Source organism: Spermophilus citellus, assembly GCF_964194105.1.
Source record: "Spermophilus citellus genome assembly, chromosome: 9".
Taxonomy (NCBI): Eukaryota; Metazoa; Chordata; class Mammalia; order Rodentia; family Sciuridae; genus Spermophilus; species Spermophilus citellus.
Window position 1 is genome coordinate 27,806,416 of NC_138191.1, and position 17,750 is coordinate 27,824,165.

Consider the following 17,750-nt stretch of genomic DNA (forward strand, 5'->3'; position numbering starts at 1 on the left):
CCAGTTGGCCAGTTTCCACTGTTCTGCAGCCTGCATACTGCAGCACATGGCTTGACCCTTGCTCTTGTGATTTTGTGGATGGTAATATTCCTGTATGTGACCTCTAAATGGTCAACCTGAGTTCTGTGCAGTCTTGTTGCCCATCACTCAGGCTTTCATGTATCTACAGAGGAGCAGTGCCTTCCCTTGTCGGCACACATGCTCAGGGTTCTCTCTGGAGAAGTCTGTAGACCACTCTGGAGTGCTAAAGTCCTCACTCTTGGTGTGGGGTGCCAACAGTGAGATTAGCCACCTCCCCCCTCTCCACAGAGTCCTTAGGGGTCAGACTGGAGGTGGTGGAGGGTCTCCTGGTCATTTCTTCTCACTAGACTTCATGAGAAATTTTCATCCTTGTCACCCACATTTGTTGTGAAATTATTGTGAAAGTGAAAAGTGAAGAAGAACTATTTCTTTTCCATTTTTGGACTTTTCCTCTGGCAAGCAAAATAGTGTTAAAGATTGTGTGGAGGAAAGAGCAAAAAGAGAGTCAAACAGCAAGACATTACTGGCATCCACCATTGTGTTTCCTAGTCAGAGCCAGAGCCTTGCTGCTGACTTTAGTTGTGCAGCCCTAGACCAAGTACCAAGCAGCCACAAATAGCACATGTAAGAGAAGTGATGTCATTTCATCCAAGATAACAAACTAAATTTTTCATCATTATTTCCTGGTGGTCAGCATTTGTTTAGAAGATCCTAGAACACATTCAAGGCAAGGTGTTTTGCTGCAGAAGTTCCAACCAGTGGAATCCCAACAGTGTTCCACTTACAATGTTTCAACTTGGACACTGAGGACCTGAGACTTATTAAGAGAAGACAAAGAAATGGCAGAAAGCGAGGGTGAGACTTATGAAAGTGGGAACATTCAGGTGCTTTGTCCCTCCCCTACCTGTTACACATAGCTTCAGGCTATGGGTTTGCAACCCCATACTTCCAGCCTTGATGTGACAGAGGGGCTCTCATGCTCACTTCAATGTTATAAAATGTGCAGAGAAACTAAGAAATTCCACTTGTGTGGCTGGTACTAGGTGAAGAGACAAGTGCAAGAACAGGTCCACTTTTCTTGACTTTTCAAGGACTGTATAAATAGAGCAGATGTTTGTCTAAGATGTGTGTCAATCATCTCTGCAATTTATCAGTAATGAAAAGGTCATATCTAATAATAATAATAATCTAATAGAAGTAGAATTGAAAAATCCACCATGTAGCAATCCAGTGAAGGAAACCAAGGGGCAGCCTCCAAAGAAAAAGAAGGCTGGGGATGCAGAGTGAAGACAGGTATCAAAGGAGTAAGTAGCAAATGGATCACAGTTAGGAGAGAATTATAATGTGATTCCAAAACACTCATTGATTTAACAGACATTTGTAGGGTATCATCCACATGTAAGTCATTTTCTTGACATTGGGAAATCAGTTAGCAAAGAAGACAGAAATCTCTTTCCACATGAGTCTTACATTCCATTGAGAGAGACAAACAAGGATCAAAACATATGGAACAAGGATCTATTCATTGGATGTATTACATTGCTCAGGCTGACACAACAAAATACTATGGATTGGTCAGCCAAATTAACAGTGTGTTTGTCAGCTTTTTTGCTTCTAGAACCAAAAGAACTGACAAGAATAGTTTTAGAAGAAAAATTTATTTGGAGCTCATGGTTTCAGAGGTCTCAGTCCATAGTGAGCTGACTTCATAGCTCTGAGCTTGAGGCAGAATATCATGGGGACAGGGTGTGTTGGAGGACAACTGCTTCCTCATAGCAGGGTCAGGAATAAGAGAGAGGAGCACAAGAGAGAGGGGCCACTGGAAAACAAAACTTCCAGGGCACTTACCCAGTGACCCACCTCCTCCGGCCTGCCCCACCTTCTACAGTTACCACCCAGTTAGTTCATTCAAAGTAGGATGGACTGATTAGGTTAGAGCTCTCAGACTACAGTCACTTCTGAACATTCATTTAGAAACACAAATGCTTTGGGGCATGCCTTGTGTCCAGACCATAACATAGATGGTCACCTTACCATGTCCTCCCATTGGTGTGTACAGAGAGAGGTGAAAAGAGAGAGGTGGAAAGAGAGATGATGTTTCTGGTGCCTCTGCTGATAAGCACATTAATTCTATTGGATCAGGATCCCATATACACGATCTGGTTTGTTCTTAATTAATTCTTTGTTGACTCCATCTCCAAATACTGCCACACTTAGAGGTTAGAGTTTAGTATGTGAACTTTGTGGAAATACAAATACTTAGTCTATAACATTTACTAATCAGAAATAGTTTGAATGGTTATTGACTATGTTTTAGGAATTGTCAAATGATAGGTAAAATTTATGTTTCAGACATCAATAAATGGCATGGTAGCCATCTAAGTCTTCAGATTTTGTTTTTGTGTAAAGTTAGTTTTTCATAAATAAAATGTTACATCTCATCATCTAGACCCCTTATTTTTGCACATTTGTCATAAAAATCTCAAGTTCAAATAGGAGCTTCATATCCTTTGTAAGATATTACTTGGTGATATTGTCCAGTTCAAACCAAGTCCACATGGTAAATTCCTTCTTGAGTTTGGTTCCTGAAGGGAATGATGTTTTTAGAAATCTTTCCGTTTTGCTGTCTCTTATTAGAATGTGGGGAAAAACAATCTCAATGTGTCTCTTTTTACCCAGCTCCCAAATCTTAGGATAAAGTCCTTTATAAATGCTAGACTCTGGATAACTCCAAGGATAATAACAACACTACCCTTTCAACTGCTCCCTGTGGATTGGTGGGTCAACATTACGTACATGGGTAATGAGGAAGGTATGAAACTCCACAACAGGTCTTGATGTCTTTGCTTTTACTTTGATCTCCCCCCTATGGCTGGTAGTATCTCTTTTTAAATAAAATTATAGATGCTAATCCATAAGTTATTTTAATCAGTTGGCAAATAGATAAAGGACAAATAAAAATATTTCAATAATCTACACATTTGTCTCCACCTCTTCAACTTTCCATGTGTTATGGTTTAGACCCTTATACATCCCCTAACAGCTCATGTGTTGAGGGCTTGGTCCCTGTGCAGCAGTGTGCAGAGGGAGAACCACTGGGGGGATGACTGGATCAAATTGTAATGTGGTGAAGACTTTAGGGGTGGCACCTGGCGGGAGGAAGTAGGCCCCTTGGGCTGTGCCCTTTAAGACTATGTGTTCCCAGCCCCTTTCTCCCTCTTTCTCTCTGTCCCCCTTCTTGGCTTCCATGAGGTAAGTAGCTTTGCTCATCATCATGCTCCCTCCCATGATGTTCTGACTCAGCATAGGCCTAAAAGCTATGATTGCAAAAACTCTTAGATTCTTTGAAACAATCTAATAATAGCAAAATAATGAGTTACATATAATATGCTGCACTTAAATCCTTGAGCATCAAATGAAAGGCAGCCAACTGGAGATGATAAATGAAATTGGCAAGGAGTTAGAGGTTGTTAACATCTTTGTCTTGCTCCAGTGGTTAACAAACACTGTGTTCTGAACTTCATATGTTGGGATCATAAACACATTTTCTTGTGTTAATGGAAGACCCTTCAATAGATGAATGGATTAAAATATGTGGCAAATATACCCATCTTCTTATCTATACATTATACCTGAATACTAATTGCTGTCTACCTCTTAATCTTCATCACTATCTCATGTGATGACTTGCAGGAATATAGAACTGCATCTTATTTGCTCAGAGTTGGAAGTTTTGTTTGTTCATTTGATTGTTTTGCTCAACTCTAAGTGCATTCCTAGATGGACAATATGGGTCTGTCAGCTACCTGTCTCCTGTCTGTCTTACCTGGTAGGAAACTTCTAGTTGGGAAAAAAAATTAGGAAACATGTTAGATCTTCAGGGGAAATTACACAAGGCACAAGAAATGATGTGGAAGCAGAACTTTCTGAGAGAGATGATGGTGTTTAAAGTGATATTGTTTTTTCCTCCTAATTCAAGTATACAGAAGGAGAAGGAGTGGCATACCTTTCCATGTGTATTTCTAACCCAAGCAGTGACATCCGATCAGAGCATCCCTGCAGACTCCAGAGAGACCTAACAGCTCTCCAGGCAAATGTGGGGCTGCTTCCTTCTACACCCACAAGTTCCTGGGGCTGTGGGTGGGGCTGGATTCTGGGGACCATTCATTTGAACTCTTAGGAGCCTGGGGGGGGGGAGGTAAACCATACTGGCTTGCAGACTGCACACCTCCCAGCCACAGCAAAGACACTTGCTTAGAGGATTTGGGCAAACTTTCTTTTACTCCAGGTATCTTTGATATTCTGAGCAATTTGAGTGATTTGAAGAGGATGGAATAGGGGTGTCATTAGTTTCTACTGCTTTCTGAATGACAAAAAATTAAAGAAAAGTGGTTCAGCTGAAAAGTACTTTGCCTTAAATAGGAGCTACCCCTTATTAATCAATAGATTAATTGCTATTAATTATGATTAATTAATTAATAAGAGTACTACCACTTATTAAGTAACAAAGGATGAGAGAACTGTAGAGGCTACAGAAATTCCTGTGTTTCCATGGATTAATTCACAGACGTGACCATATTAGTGGGATTCTCAGAATAGGTACCCCCTTTCTTTTCTTTTACATATTTTTTTTTAGTTGTAGATGGTCACAATATCTTTATTTATTTATTTTTATGTGGTGCTGAGACTAGAACAGTGCCTAATGCATGCAAGGCAAGTGATCTACTGCTAAGTTACAACCCCAGTCTCCCCCTTACTTTTCAACTACTTATTTCTCCCATAGCTAATAATAGCTACTACAAACAGAAAAGAAATTCCCCCGAAGTTTATTATTCCATCATTAGTTATGGACCAAATAAATAAAAAATAAAACAAAATTTATTTATAAAATAATATTCAGAAACTCTAGTTGGAAAACATTAACAAGACTGATCCAGTTCCTTAAGCATGGTAGGCAAGTGTGCTACCACTAAGCTACATCCTCAGTCCTTTATATATACGATGGGTGACCTGTTAGTCAGTGGTGGACAAGGAAGAATGTGATTTGAATTGGTCTTGGTATAATGTTGTCATAGGTATAATAAAATAGTTTTGATTCCATATATCCTTTTGTTTTTAGTCGATAGCAGCTTTTTTTATTAGTTACATAACCTAAGCCCATATACAAAATTAAGAACATATTTAGATGCCCCATTTTTTTAAAAAAAATTGTATATGTTTTAATTAGTTATACATGACAGTAGAATGCATTTATGCACTTTGATATATCATATATAGATAGGATATAATTTCTCATTTTTCTGAGTGTACATGTTGCAGAAACATATTGGTCATGTAGTCACATATATAAATACAATAATAATGTCTGTTTCATTCTACCGTCTTTCCTATTCCTACATCTCCTCCTCTCCCCCATCACTTTCCTCTACCTAATCTAAGGTAGGTTATTCTTTCCTAGTGCCCCCTCCTCCTTATTGTGAATTAGCATCCACATATGAGAGAAAACCTTCAGCCTTTGGTTTTGTGGGATTGGCTTATTTCGCTTAGCATATATTCTCCAACTCCAACAGTTTACTGGCAAATGCCATAATTTCACACTTCTTTAAAGCTGAGTAATATTCCATAGAGTACTTTCTTTATCCATTCATCTATTGAGGGACACCTAGGTTGGTTCCGAAGTCTAGCTATTGTGAATTGAGAGTTATAAACCTTGATGTGGCTGCATCACTATAGTATGCTGATTTTAAGTCCTTTGGGTATAAACCAAGGAGTGGGATAGCTGGGTCAAATAGTGATTCCATTCTCAATTTTCTGAGGAAACTCCATACTGCTTTCCATAGTGGTTGCACCAATTTGCAGTCCCACCAGCAATGTATGAGTGTACCTTTTCTACTACATCCTCACCAAAATTTACTGTTGCCTGTATTCTTGATGATTGCCACTCTGGCAGCAGTGAGATGAAATCTTAGAGTAGTTTTGATTTGCATTTCTTTAACTGCTAGAGATGCTGAACACTTTTTCATATAGTTGTTGATCAACTGTATTTCTTCTTCTGTGAAGTGTCTGTTCAGTTCTTTAGAATGTTTATTGATTGAGTTATTTGAATTTTTGGTATTAAGTTTTTTGAGTTCTTTATATATCCTAGACATTAATGCTGTGTCAGAGGTGCATGTGGTAAAGATTTTCTCCCAATCTGTAGGCTCTCTCCTCATGTTATTAATTGTTTACAAGAACATTTTAGTCTATTTTAACTGAGTTTAAGAAAATAAAAATGATGCAATTTTTAAACACTGTTTTGAAAACTTGAAAGTGCAGCAATATACTTCCTTTCCTTTGTTTATGAGATGGTGCAATTCCAATTCAAAATTGGTAAGATTACAATAAACTGAACCAAGCAAATGCACACGTATGTCTGCACTACTTGATATTAATGTTCTCTTAAATGTTAGTTTGCAATTAAAGTATAAGAGGAAATAGGAATCATCATAGTGAAGCACAATTTTAATCTCTGTGTATGCAAAATTTGAAAGATTACTGTCAATTAAATATGAAAGTCTGGAAGAAACTAAGTTGGAAGGGGAACAATTCACAATATCCAGACAATTTGTACTTTAAGGTTTTCACCAACATTTGTGACCTTAATTTGATTTGATTTTGTTATTCCTATTTTTAGTGAATACCACACAGTCTAAAAAATGTAGATATTAGTATCTAAACAGGATGCAGTTACCATATGAAGCTTTAACTCAAAATTTGGATAAAGAAAAAAAAAGGAACAGTAAACTTCAACTCAATTTTATGTGCACAAGTTGAAAAATCTGAGCCACCTTAAAGAGAAATTGATTCTAAAATTTATAAAACCTATAAATAATCAGAGGCCAAACCACTATATTAAAACAGATTCTCTAGCACGTAAAAATCTTGCAGTGTGAACATATGCTTGTATTCACTTTAAATATAAGACAAAACTCACACTTTAAAGTGGCTCCACCTTGGCAGATATGTTTATTTGTAATGAATGCACACCTATCATGTATAGTTTATCAGAGAAAACACTCCAGTTGATTCACAAAACTCTGAGGGCATCTGTGTTATCTTCATCACAGTAAATACACCCCCCTAATAACTAAATGCATTCAGGCTTTCTATTCCTTCACATCAAACATTGGGAAATCATATTCAGTAAACAAGAGCAAGTTTCTGTGACAGCACAAATTATTTAGTTTAAAATTTTTCAAATCTGTATTTGTTCATTAATAAAATTTTCAAATCCATATTTGTTCATTAATAACTGGGTCAGACAATTTACCAAAAGCAATAACTTTACATAGTAATATCATATTTTGCAGAACTACTTCAAGATCACTGCAAATCAGGCTTATGTTAAATAAAATTTTAAAATTACAGAGTATTCCTCCACACAGATCACTGTTTGAACCTTTTAATATACGTAGATGCTTTTAGAGTAGGAGCTGAATGAACTGTCTCAATACTCAAAAAATGAAGTCTTATAACACTTCTAAATAGTTTCTGGTTTGTTGCCAACTACATTATTAAAAGCACTGGTTACAAAGTAAAAAATGTTTTAAGACTAAATTACAATAAAAATGAAAGCTCCACAGTTTAAACCTAGCATAAATAAACCATATCTAATTATCAGATTAAAACAAAAATATTAACTCCTGAAAACTGGAAGCAAGATTTTTTTAAAAACACGACCAATGAATATTTTTGACGTTTGCAGTTTTGTTTTATTTGTTTGTTTCCCTTTGTAGGCAGGGAATTTTGCTTTCAACTTAAGCAGAAGTTCAAGTCTGTAACATGTTGCAGCTCAGGTAAAATACTATGCACAGCATTTGATTATTTCAAAACAGCAGGAGCACACAGGCTGAAGTGAGTTGTCAAATAGGGCTTGTTATAGATACAACAGTGAAAGCATTACCATCCATATATAAAGTTCTTCCTCCAACCCTGGCTTCTGAGGCAGATAATAAACATATCAATTACTGGTAGATGAAGTACAGTTTTTTAAAACTTATCTGTTTAATCAATAACCAAGTTTTTTGTTTTTAAGTTTACTCTTTTTGTATCAGTTCCACCAATGAAAATCATTTGGCTTATACTTTCAAATCTATTCTTCAACATAAAGAATATGAAAATATGTTTGTGGAGGACAGTTATAGAGCTTAGATCATACTGTAGCTCTTCAGTCTTACAATGTGAATATGCATCATACCAAAATTTCTTGATTGACAGTGCACCATTTTCCAAAGGAATACCAACAGGCAGCTGACCTACCCCCACTATGGAATAGTTTAAACTAGAGACTGCAATTGTCAGTAAGTGGCCCCAGGGACTAGGGAAAATAGGGTAGTTGAGATCTTTAAGAATTCTACAACAGTTTAGGAAATCATGCATATGCATTTACAGTCCATGTAAAAGTGATTTTTGGTAACTGCAAAGTAACTGAGACATGAGTTGGTTTAGAAGCATCAAAGCAAAGAGGCATTTATTTTTTAAATCTTATTTACTTATTAGTTCTAATCAGTTATACATGAAAGTAGAAAGCTCTTCAATTCACTGTACACAAATGGAGCAGAATTTTTCAATTCTCTGTGCATGAAGTAGAGACACATCATTCATGCAATCATCCATGTAGCTAGAGTAATGATGTCTGTCTTATTCCACCGTCTTTCCTATTTCTTTTCCCCCTACTCCCTCCCTTTTTCCCCATCCAGATTTCTCCACTTAACCCATGCATGCCCCCTCTCCACATGAATTAGCATCCACTTATCAGGGAAAACATTCAGTCCCTGTTTTTTTGAGATTTGCTTATTTCACTTAGCATGATATTCTCCAACTCCATCCATTTACCTGCAAATGCCATAATTTATTCTCTTAATGCTGAGTAATAGCCCATTGTGTATGTGTTCCACAGTTTCTTTATCCATTCATCTATTGAAGGGCATCTAATTGCTCCCACAGTTTGGCAATTGTGAATTGTGCTGCTATAAACATTGAAGTGGCTGTGTTACTGTAGTATGCTGTTTTATTGACAAGGAGTGGAATAGCTGGGTCAAATGGTGGTTCCCTTCCAAGTTTTCTAAGGAATCTGCATACTGCTTTCCAGATTGGTTACACTAATTTTCAGTCCCACCAGCAATGTATGAGTGTAAAGCATGTGTTTTGGAACCTTTTGTGGCTGTTGTTCTTATCATTTGGTAGCCATCTTGTGGTGCTTTATATTGAACATGAGAAAGATGCTGCACTCAATTGAACTTAAAAAATATACTCCTTTGTTTAATTGTTGGCTGTTGGGTGGAAATTGTAAGCACCTCCTTGTGCTGCTTCAGGAATGAGGCTAAAATCTTCATTGATATCATCATCAGAGAAGTATTGATCTATGATTTCAAATGCTAATTTATATGTCTTTATTTTCTTATTGTTGCAAGACTTCAATTTTCTCCAAACCTCCACATTCTTCAATTATTTCAGCTATTGTGCTTGCTTCATCACCAGCCACTATCAGAATGTTTTTTAGACCATCCAGAATGACCTGAACCACTTGAGAATCTTTTACTGACAATGGTGGTATTACATTCTATTGTACATGGTATTCAACCTGATCTTTTCTGCCACTAATTGTTAAGTTCCCAATGTCCAAGCAGCTTCTTTTTGTGTTCCAAAGTCTTCCTTAGCAAGTTGATGAATAATCATAGGGATTAATTTAGCATCTATTACAGCTTGAACTTGTTGTTTGTTGCCTGCTGTAATGTTGGAAAGGAACCATAGTGATTCCTTATTTATCTTCTCTTTTGGAAGTGATAAGAGATTTGGGGAGTGTGATCGGACATCACAATAGAGAACTTGAGTCTACTCATTAGTGCCTGTCACTATGTTGCCAATTGCTCTGAGGGCTGCAGTTTGAACTTTCACTTCCTGGTGATGCAGAAAGGACACAAGAAATGGCACAACCCCTGAATCAATAACCACCTGTATCTGTTCATTAGCTCCATCTGTCAAGTATGACAGAGCCAAACAGTGCCTGCAAGAATATTTATGTCCATAGTGTATATGAGGACACATAAAGCTGGCAAAATCTCCTGAACTGTCTCCATAGGTGGTAGGGGTCCTTATTCCTGTAGAGATTGGCAATGATCCATAAGACATTCTGAAGGAAGGTAATGGGAATGGAGGGATTGATGAAGGACAGAAGAGGTTTGATACGTCCCAGTGATGACATAATCTCTACACTGAGGACAATCACCTATGTTTCCCAAAGCCCACACTGCTTGTTCACAAACATTCTGATGTGGTGAATGAAAAAGTCTCAGAAAAAGAGGTATTGCATTAGACTGTACAACAGCTTGAGTCTGCAGAAGTTCCTGATGGTATATTAGTGCCCAAGCAGCTTCAAACTGTAACAAAGGATTATCACCCCTCTCTAGACATTTGACTAAAATTGTTAAAATCCAAGATTTTATGAGGTCATCAATTGGTGGGTTTCTGTCAGTGGATAATAGTTTTCTTGCTGCCTTGACGGGACTCAACTGGACGATTGGGTTAGTACTTGTGGCATTCTGCAATATAGCTCCTAATATTATATTTTTTGTGCTTTAAAATCAGCATCGACATCTGAGTCTTCTAAACTTTCTTCTTGGGGAACACTTATCTTTTTCAATAAATGTTCCACTCTTTTGTTCTTCAGCAGTTCAACTGTCACTTCATTTCTGTCTTCACATTGTTTCCACATTGCAGCCCTTGTTTTTGAAGCTCTTGATGTGGTGGTTCTCCAAGCTGGAGTTTTTGACCATGGCTGTGTGAGGTGCCAGAGACAGCTACTCTTGTGGCTGCCATAGCTGCTGCAAGTCTAGGTGCCAGAGGGAGAGGCCAGGGTGGTAGGGAGGGGAAGTGGGGAGAGGAGAGCATGTTACCTGATGCCTCCAAGCATAAGGTGGCAACAGCACCTGGGTGGCTATAGCAGAGACCTGGCTGGGCCAGGTGAGTGAAATGGGATTGAGGAGTAGTGCTCACTTAGGGAAACTATGGACACATAAAAACTGGCCAGGAAGATGACCAGCCTGGAGACACTCCTGGTTGGTTCTTGGGATGACCCTGTCTCTCACCACTCCCTAGTAGTTCCACACCTGGGGCCACAAGTCATGCTAAAAAGGAAGCCAGACTTAGTGGCTTTTATTGCCCACACTTCTTCAGATGCAGGGTGTTGCATGACAAATACAGTTCCCAGCATGCCAGACTGTGGCCAGAGCACTTCTCCCTCCACATATCCTTTTTATAAATGCTTCAGAGGTCTTGAGATTACCATAATGTATTGAAGACCTGGGATGCTGCCTTAGAAGACCTGTCTCTTCTGCCTTTGACTATGTTCACCAGCTTTTGCATGTCTCCAGAGTTGGTCAGGGCTTTGGCATTCTCCATGATTTTCCTGGTGAACTTGTGCAGAGTAGGACACATGGCTGCCACGGTCTTCTTGGACAATGCTGGGGCCATGGCCACCTGGAAGCCTGTTGAGGACTCACATGGTGCATTCACCTATAACCTCTTTGTTGTGTATGTTGAGTTCCATATTTCTCAAAGCAGTGGTCAACTATCATTACCTATCCTCAGAAATTCTTCAAGGATGGGAGCCCTTTTTGTTTTGGGACAGGTGCCCATATATATGCTGCAAACTTTCAGTTGCTACCAGAGAGATTCTGGAGAGATTCAACAGAGCCTTCCAAGGTGGCTGGGTTAAAATTTTCTGCTAAGAGTCAGATAAGGTTTTAGCACTGACAGATACCAGAGCATATCAGCTCCTTTGGGATAGTGCTGGGATAGGACCAACTCCATACCACTGATCCTCTTGTGGTATTCTCTTTTCCTTTTTCTTCTTCCTTCATCTTGACTTGGAGCCTTTGCAGGGAGACTCTTTTCCTAGTAAGTCATCCAACTCATTCATTCTAGGTAGCCAGGCCTCAGAGACATCCAGTTCCAGCTGATAGTACAGGTTCCTCAGGGTGTACATAGTTCTCCTTCATCTTGCTTTCATATTCAGATGTGTTCACGCATGTGTGAATCCTGTGCAACAGTGAGTCCACCAGCCCCTCACAGGATCACAGTTGCTTCCATGCTTCCTTCCCTGTAGAGCTGATGTTGCTCAGGCAAACTGTGGAGTTATGCAGAACTAGTGAAGTATGAAATTTAATTTTATGATCATCAACAAGAGAACACCCAGAAAGTGGAACAAAGTGTTTTGTGAAGGGTGAGAAGGTATCTCAGATGACTGTCATCTTTATGTTAGGATAGCAGAAGAAACATAGGTTTGTTTCCATCCTAAGTTTGAGCAAGACAGAGGTAAATAATTTCTTTTCACAAATCTCCATCTTTGGTGACTCAATGGCATGGAAAGTTTTTATAAGAATAGAGGGTATACAGTGGGATACAAGGTAGGAAGTTCCCAAGTATACATTTAGCTAGATAGTGTTAATCAGAAACATGTCTCAGTCTCAGGTTCTCCTGTGCAATGCCTAGCAGGGCCAGGGGCAATCCATCAGCCTCCATCCTAGGTATTAAGAAGTTTAGAATTTGAAGTTTTTTATTTCAGGGGCGGGGGTCGTCTATTTCACAATCAGCTGTGGAGTTTGTGGAAGCAACTCCCTGGCCTGTAATACCAAGCACTTTAGTGGGTGTGGGACTCTAATCTAGGATCTGCATCTTTATAATCAATCCCAGGTGATTCTGATGCAGGTGGGCTACAGACCACAGTTTAACACACATTGTTCTACATCATTGAGTCACAACAATAAATAATTTAAGAACCTTAGTTGAAAATCATGTCAGTCCATAAATTTTGAAATAAAAACCTTGAAAGGATCCTTCAGAAAAATACTTGTATCCTTATGCCTTCTGCAATTAAAATAAACTTATTTCTCTACAGTTTTACCCTAGAAACAGTTAAAAATGAAAACAATGACAGCTAGAACAGAACCAATCATTATCAACATAACTACTACCATTACCAGCAGCAATAACAAAAGATCCTTCAAGAGACCTCCCTGTGTAGAGATAGGGCTACCCCTATAAGAAGATATGAACTCAACCTATGCCTTATACTCAGGTGTTTCAGTATTTGCATGAGTGCTTTTGACTTGAAACAGAGGAATTTGCTTGAGTGCTTCTGACTTGAGAAATACAGAGAAATTTTCTGGCAGAATTAGCTGAATGTTTGAAAAGACCTCAAACCCATTCAAACATAAATCATTTAAATATAAAGCAGCCAGTAGTAAGGACCTCTGGATGTGAGGCTATTACAGAAGCCTACAAGTTTCCTTTCTTTATTTCTGTGCTCCCAGGGATGGTAACAATGATAAAATAATCAATGATCATAGGACAACTCAAATACTAATACTTAGTAAATAGGCTTACTAACTAGCAACTTTATGACAAGGATAACAACATATTACATGATATAAGTCTGAGACCTGGTGGATATACTCCTATGTTAATTTTGAGGAAAACTTTTAAAAGCTATCGTATCTGACCCTTTGAGATGGTAGAAAATAGATCTTTGAATTAATAATTTTTAAAAAGTTGACAGCAAAATATCTTTAAGAGCCAGATTCCCCAGTACATAATTTTTTAGAGAGCTCCCCTAGCATGTGTGATGCACTGGGTTCAATCCGCAGCACTACATTTTAAAAAAATAAAATAAAGGTATTGTCTGTTATAGTTTAGATGTGGTGTCCCCGAAAAGCTCACATGTGAGACAATGCAAGTTTTGAAGGAGAAATGATTGGGTCATAGCCTTAACCTAAGCAGTGAATAAATCCCTGATGGGATTAACTGAGTGGTAACTAGAGATAGGTCATCAAAGATGAAGACAAGGTCAAAGAAAATGTTCTTCTCTATCTTGCTCAAACCCAGGATGGCAAGAAACCAGTTCTCCATTGCCATCCTGACTCCTGAGTTTTAATGCTGCAGAACAAACAGCAAAAAATGTCCTTCCCTGTGAATTTGTAAAGGCACATCAGGTTTAAGAAACACTTGTCTTATCTTAGAAATTCTTGAAAAATGGCAAGGAGGAAAAATTGTCACTTTTTAAAACTTAGACCTCAGAATGAGCCAATAAATTTCTTCACGACAGTTTTATTTTCTATTCTTTTAAAGATTTTTATCATTTTTTAATATTAATTTTTAAATTTATTCTAATTCATAATATATGATAGTACTGTACACAAATGGAGCACTTCCTCTGGCTGAACATGGTGCAGAGTCAACACCAGTAGTGTAGTCACAAATGTATATAGGGTATTAAAGTCCCTCTCATTCCACAATCCTCCACACCTCCACACCCCTCCCTTTACCTCCCTCCCCTCTGTTCAATCCAAGGTTCCTTCATTCCCCACCACCCTGCTTTATAGATCAGCATCTGCTTACCAGAGAAAACATTCAGTCTTTGTTTTTTGGGGTATGGCTTATTTTATTTTCTATTCTTAACACTTGTTCTAGGGACTAATATAGAAATGGGAAACAAAGACACACACACAAAAAAAGAAACTATTTATACAAACTTTGCTTTAAAAGAAAAAAAAAAAAGCCACTGAAAGACCGTTACAGTTTCACCCTGCCTGCCATCAGTGATGTTGGCCTTCAACGTATGGCTACAGCAACATAAATAAACCTCTATCTTACATTTACGCATACCAGGAGCACTCTGAAGACACAAAGGAGGCTTCAGTACAATTGGGGCCTGGCCCACACCACTAAGAAACAAGTAGAGGCTGCCATATGCAAGACTTTGCATAGGCTTGGTGTGGACATCAGTCTCATATTCCCCTGAGGGAAGTTAGATTAGCAAAATGGCACAGCATATTTAATGTGGAGGAGTGGGGGCAGTAAAATTTGGAGAATGAGTGAATAAAGGAAGCAGATTGTGCTAGGCTATAAATGAGAGGGCCTCTTAGCAAGTCATCAATTTCCTTCCTCACATGGACTCAAAGAGGTGAGACCTGATGGTGCAGTGCAAAGTCCAGCCTGGCTTGGCCTAGAGGAGCTACATGGTCAGGTGTGGATCTGTGAAAGGTGCTAGCTGAGTCTCACTGACACTGTCCAGCAGGGCCCTGCTGCTCACTAGGGTGCTTCTAGAACTGCCAAGGAGCTCTACATTGGAACCACAAGACCCTTGTGTAGGAGGCAACAATTTCCCCAGAGCTGATTTTCTGAGGAGAGCTGCTGAGGTGAGAACTGTGTTGTGGCAGGTGCTGTGTCACTGAGGCTGTTCAGAAGCAGTGTCTCGAGGTTTAGCATGCACTCTTAGGTGCACTTTGTCTAGTGAGAGGCCTGGTGGTATTTGACTACTGGTATTCCATCACTGCCAGGAAGTCATTCTGCCTTTCTGACTACCCTAGTAGGAGACATTTCTGATCACCTCTTCAGACCTGCACCAGATTTGAAGGAATAGGGCCCAGGTGCTCCTTAGCAGATAGACAGTTGTTCAGATGTGGTGAGGGGGTTAGGCCTAGGCTTCCTTGTGTTTAAGGGACCTGTGGTGGCTTTGCTTCTTTTGTGGCTCCTGGAAGGCAAGAGTCTCAATGCTGGAGCACACAGAAGGACCCTTAAGGATTTCACCTGCAAGTAAACAAAAGAATCCTGTTCAGATGGAACTGTTAGACCCCACTTATGATGCCCAGACACTGGAATTAGGGCAAAGCATGCAGGAAGGTATAAACATGGTGGGAGGTGGTAAAAAGAATGAGTCAAGGGGATGCACTGGGTCTGGAGGAGATTCCAGGTTCCATCTTAGAGGATAAGTTTCCCTGTGCACCCAAATCCCTGGTGCCCCAGCCATAGCCCTACTGCATATCATATGGTCAGATCCTACTACTGTCCTTTTATTACCCAGTTCATACTACATGTTATATGGTCTGAAGAAAAATAAAGGCCTTTGTCATATTCTAGGAAAATAAGGATGGAGCATGAAACACACACATGTAGAAACAGCCTGTACTGAAGAGGACATATTGAGGCAAGTTCCCCTGTTAAGTGTGTGTCTCATTTTTCTTAAGGAGAAGTCAAATTGGCAGGGACCTCAGAGATTATCTAAGTCTAGGTCCACCTTTAACAGATGAAGGGTAGTAGCTCACAGAGGCAAAGGGGCCAGCCAAAGGCATACAACCAGTTAACATTAAGCCTGGAGTTAGAGACCAGAAATCATGAACAAGGAGAGGGTGGGCTGCACACTGGAGGGAGCCAGCAGGAACTGGAGGCTGTGGGTTAACTTGGCAGCGATAGGAGGAGGCTGTACAGAGCCAATCCTCTAAGTGTTGTGATAAGAGACTCAGGAAAGAAAGCAATCCTCAGAGAAGATCCAAATGGAATTAGAAAGCAAGAGCTAGTTGATATACATCCCATGCTTAATCACACTATGTGTGTCAAGGCTCTCAGGGTACAACTTAGGAACATTCCTAGAAGGCTCAACTGCTCTGATGTTTACCATATAAGTTTAAAGGTTTAATGTCTCATATTTAAAACAATCAGTTACACATCAAGTTTCTCTTAATAGGATTTCTAGGGAATTATTAGCACAGCATTTAAATAAATGTAGAGAATATCTGATATATATATATAGATAGATAGATACATAGATACTATCTATCTATCTATCTATCTATTACAAATTTCCCTTAAAGTGTCGTTTTTTCATTATCAGTTTTTTCTTTTATATCCAGGAGACCAAGTGGATCTTCCTTCATGTTTTTTAAAGAAAATGAGGTGTTAAAATAAAATGCTGTTCTTAACCTAATTTTGTGCACTAAAGTCAATTTATAAGGTTATGCCTTATTTGGTGTTTCATAAAGTAGTTCAGGAAAGTCCAGAATGCACATATGGCCTCAAGATCTCTTGGTAGACAACTGATTCACAGGGAGACTTTGAAAGTTTCTTCCCTCAAGGACCAACTGAACTGCATTTCTCTGACTCTTTGCTTGACTGACATCAGGAGAGAAAATTGGGCTAAAGGGGAGAGATGGTGACGAGAGGAGAATAATAACAGGGTAGAAAGCTGAGCGGGCAGGAGGGTGAAGGTATGGAGTCTTAAGAGGAGGCTATCCAGGAGCTAAGACCTGTGCGGTGGACCAGTTATCTCCTAGAAGGTAAAGGAGGTCAGGGTCACTTACAGATCTGATGTCAGATGGTGATGTATTTGAAGCAGGCTCTGTGACTGTGTAAGACGCAATCGTTGCTTTAGCTCCAAGTTAGTCCTTGCCTTCTTCAAAACATCACGTGTCCTGGACACTGAAAGAAGAAAAGAGCCCCACAAAGAAGGAATTTCCAGCTAGGCTCTACTTGCTGGGCATGCATTTTCTAGAGCATTTTCTTCTCACCCCTCAATCATGGCCTATTGCTGACCCCTTTGTCCCTGCTCCCTCTGCAACCACAATTGCTCATGTCACAGGAGGGTTGGTCCCAGTGCATCAGACTCTCCCTTCCCAACATTCCAGTGCCTCTGTGGTCACTGTTTATCTGCAGCACAAGTGGGACATCTGCAAGACCAGCCCTTTCCTCTGCTGCTCCACAGCTCAGGGGCACCTACGCTGGCTGACAATGAACTGCTCCATGTTCTCCTTCTGCTGGTTGGCAGTCTTCAGACGCTCAGCTGTGCTCTCAAGGAGCTTCTCCTGTTTGGATACTTGGGCTCGCAGATCCAGGAGCTCCCTCTCCATTGACTCATC

At 39.5% G+C, this 17,750-nt stretch overlaps 1 protein-coding gene and 1 pseudogene across 2 annotated transcripts; both read right to left on the bottom strand.

Moving 5' to 3' along the window:
* Positions 1–8,724: 8,724 nt before the first annotated feature.
* LOC308656943 (importin subunit alpha-4-like) lies at positions 8,725–10,835 on the bottom strand (annotated as a pseudogene). The gene has a single exon. The product of its transcript is annotated as an importin subunit alpha-4-like (transcript).
* A 3,897-nt stretch (positions 10,836–14,732) lies between these two features.
* LOC308656949 (myomegalin-like) lies at positions 14,733–17,745 on the bottom strand. Its single transcript, XM_081308327.1, has 3 exons — positions 17,612–17,745; positions 17,196–17,313; positions 14,733–15,648 (listed from the first exon to the last, which is right to left on the bottom strand). Exons 1-3 carry the CDS (start codon positions 17,739–17,741, stop codon positions 15,645–15,647), a joined length of 252 nt encoding a protein of 83 aa, XP_081164453.1. The 5' UTR covers positions 17,742–17,745; the 3' UTR covers positions 14,733–15,644.
* Positions 17,746–17,750: the final 5 nt, after the last annotated feature.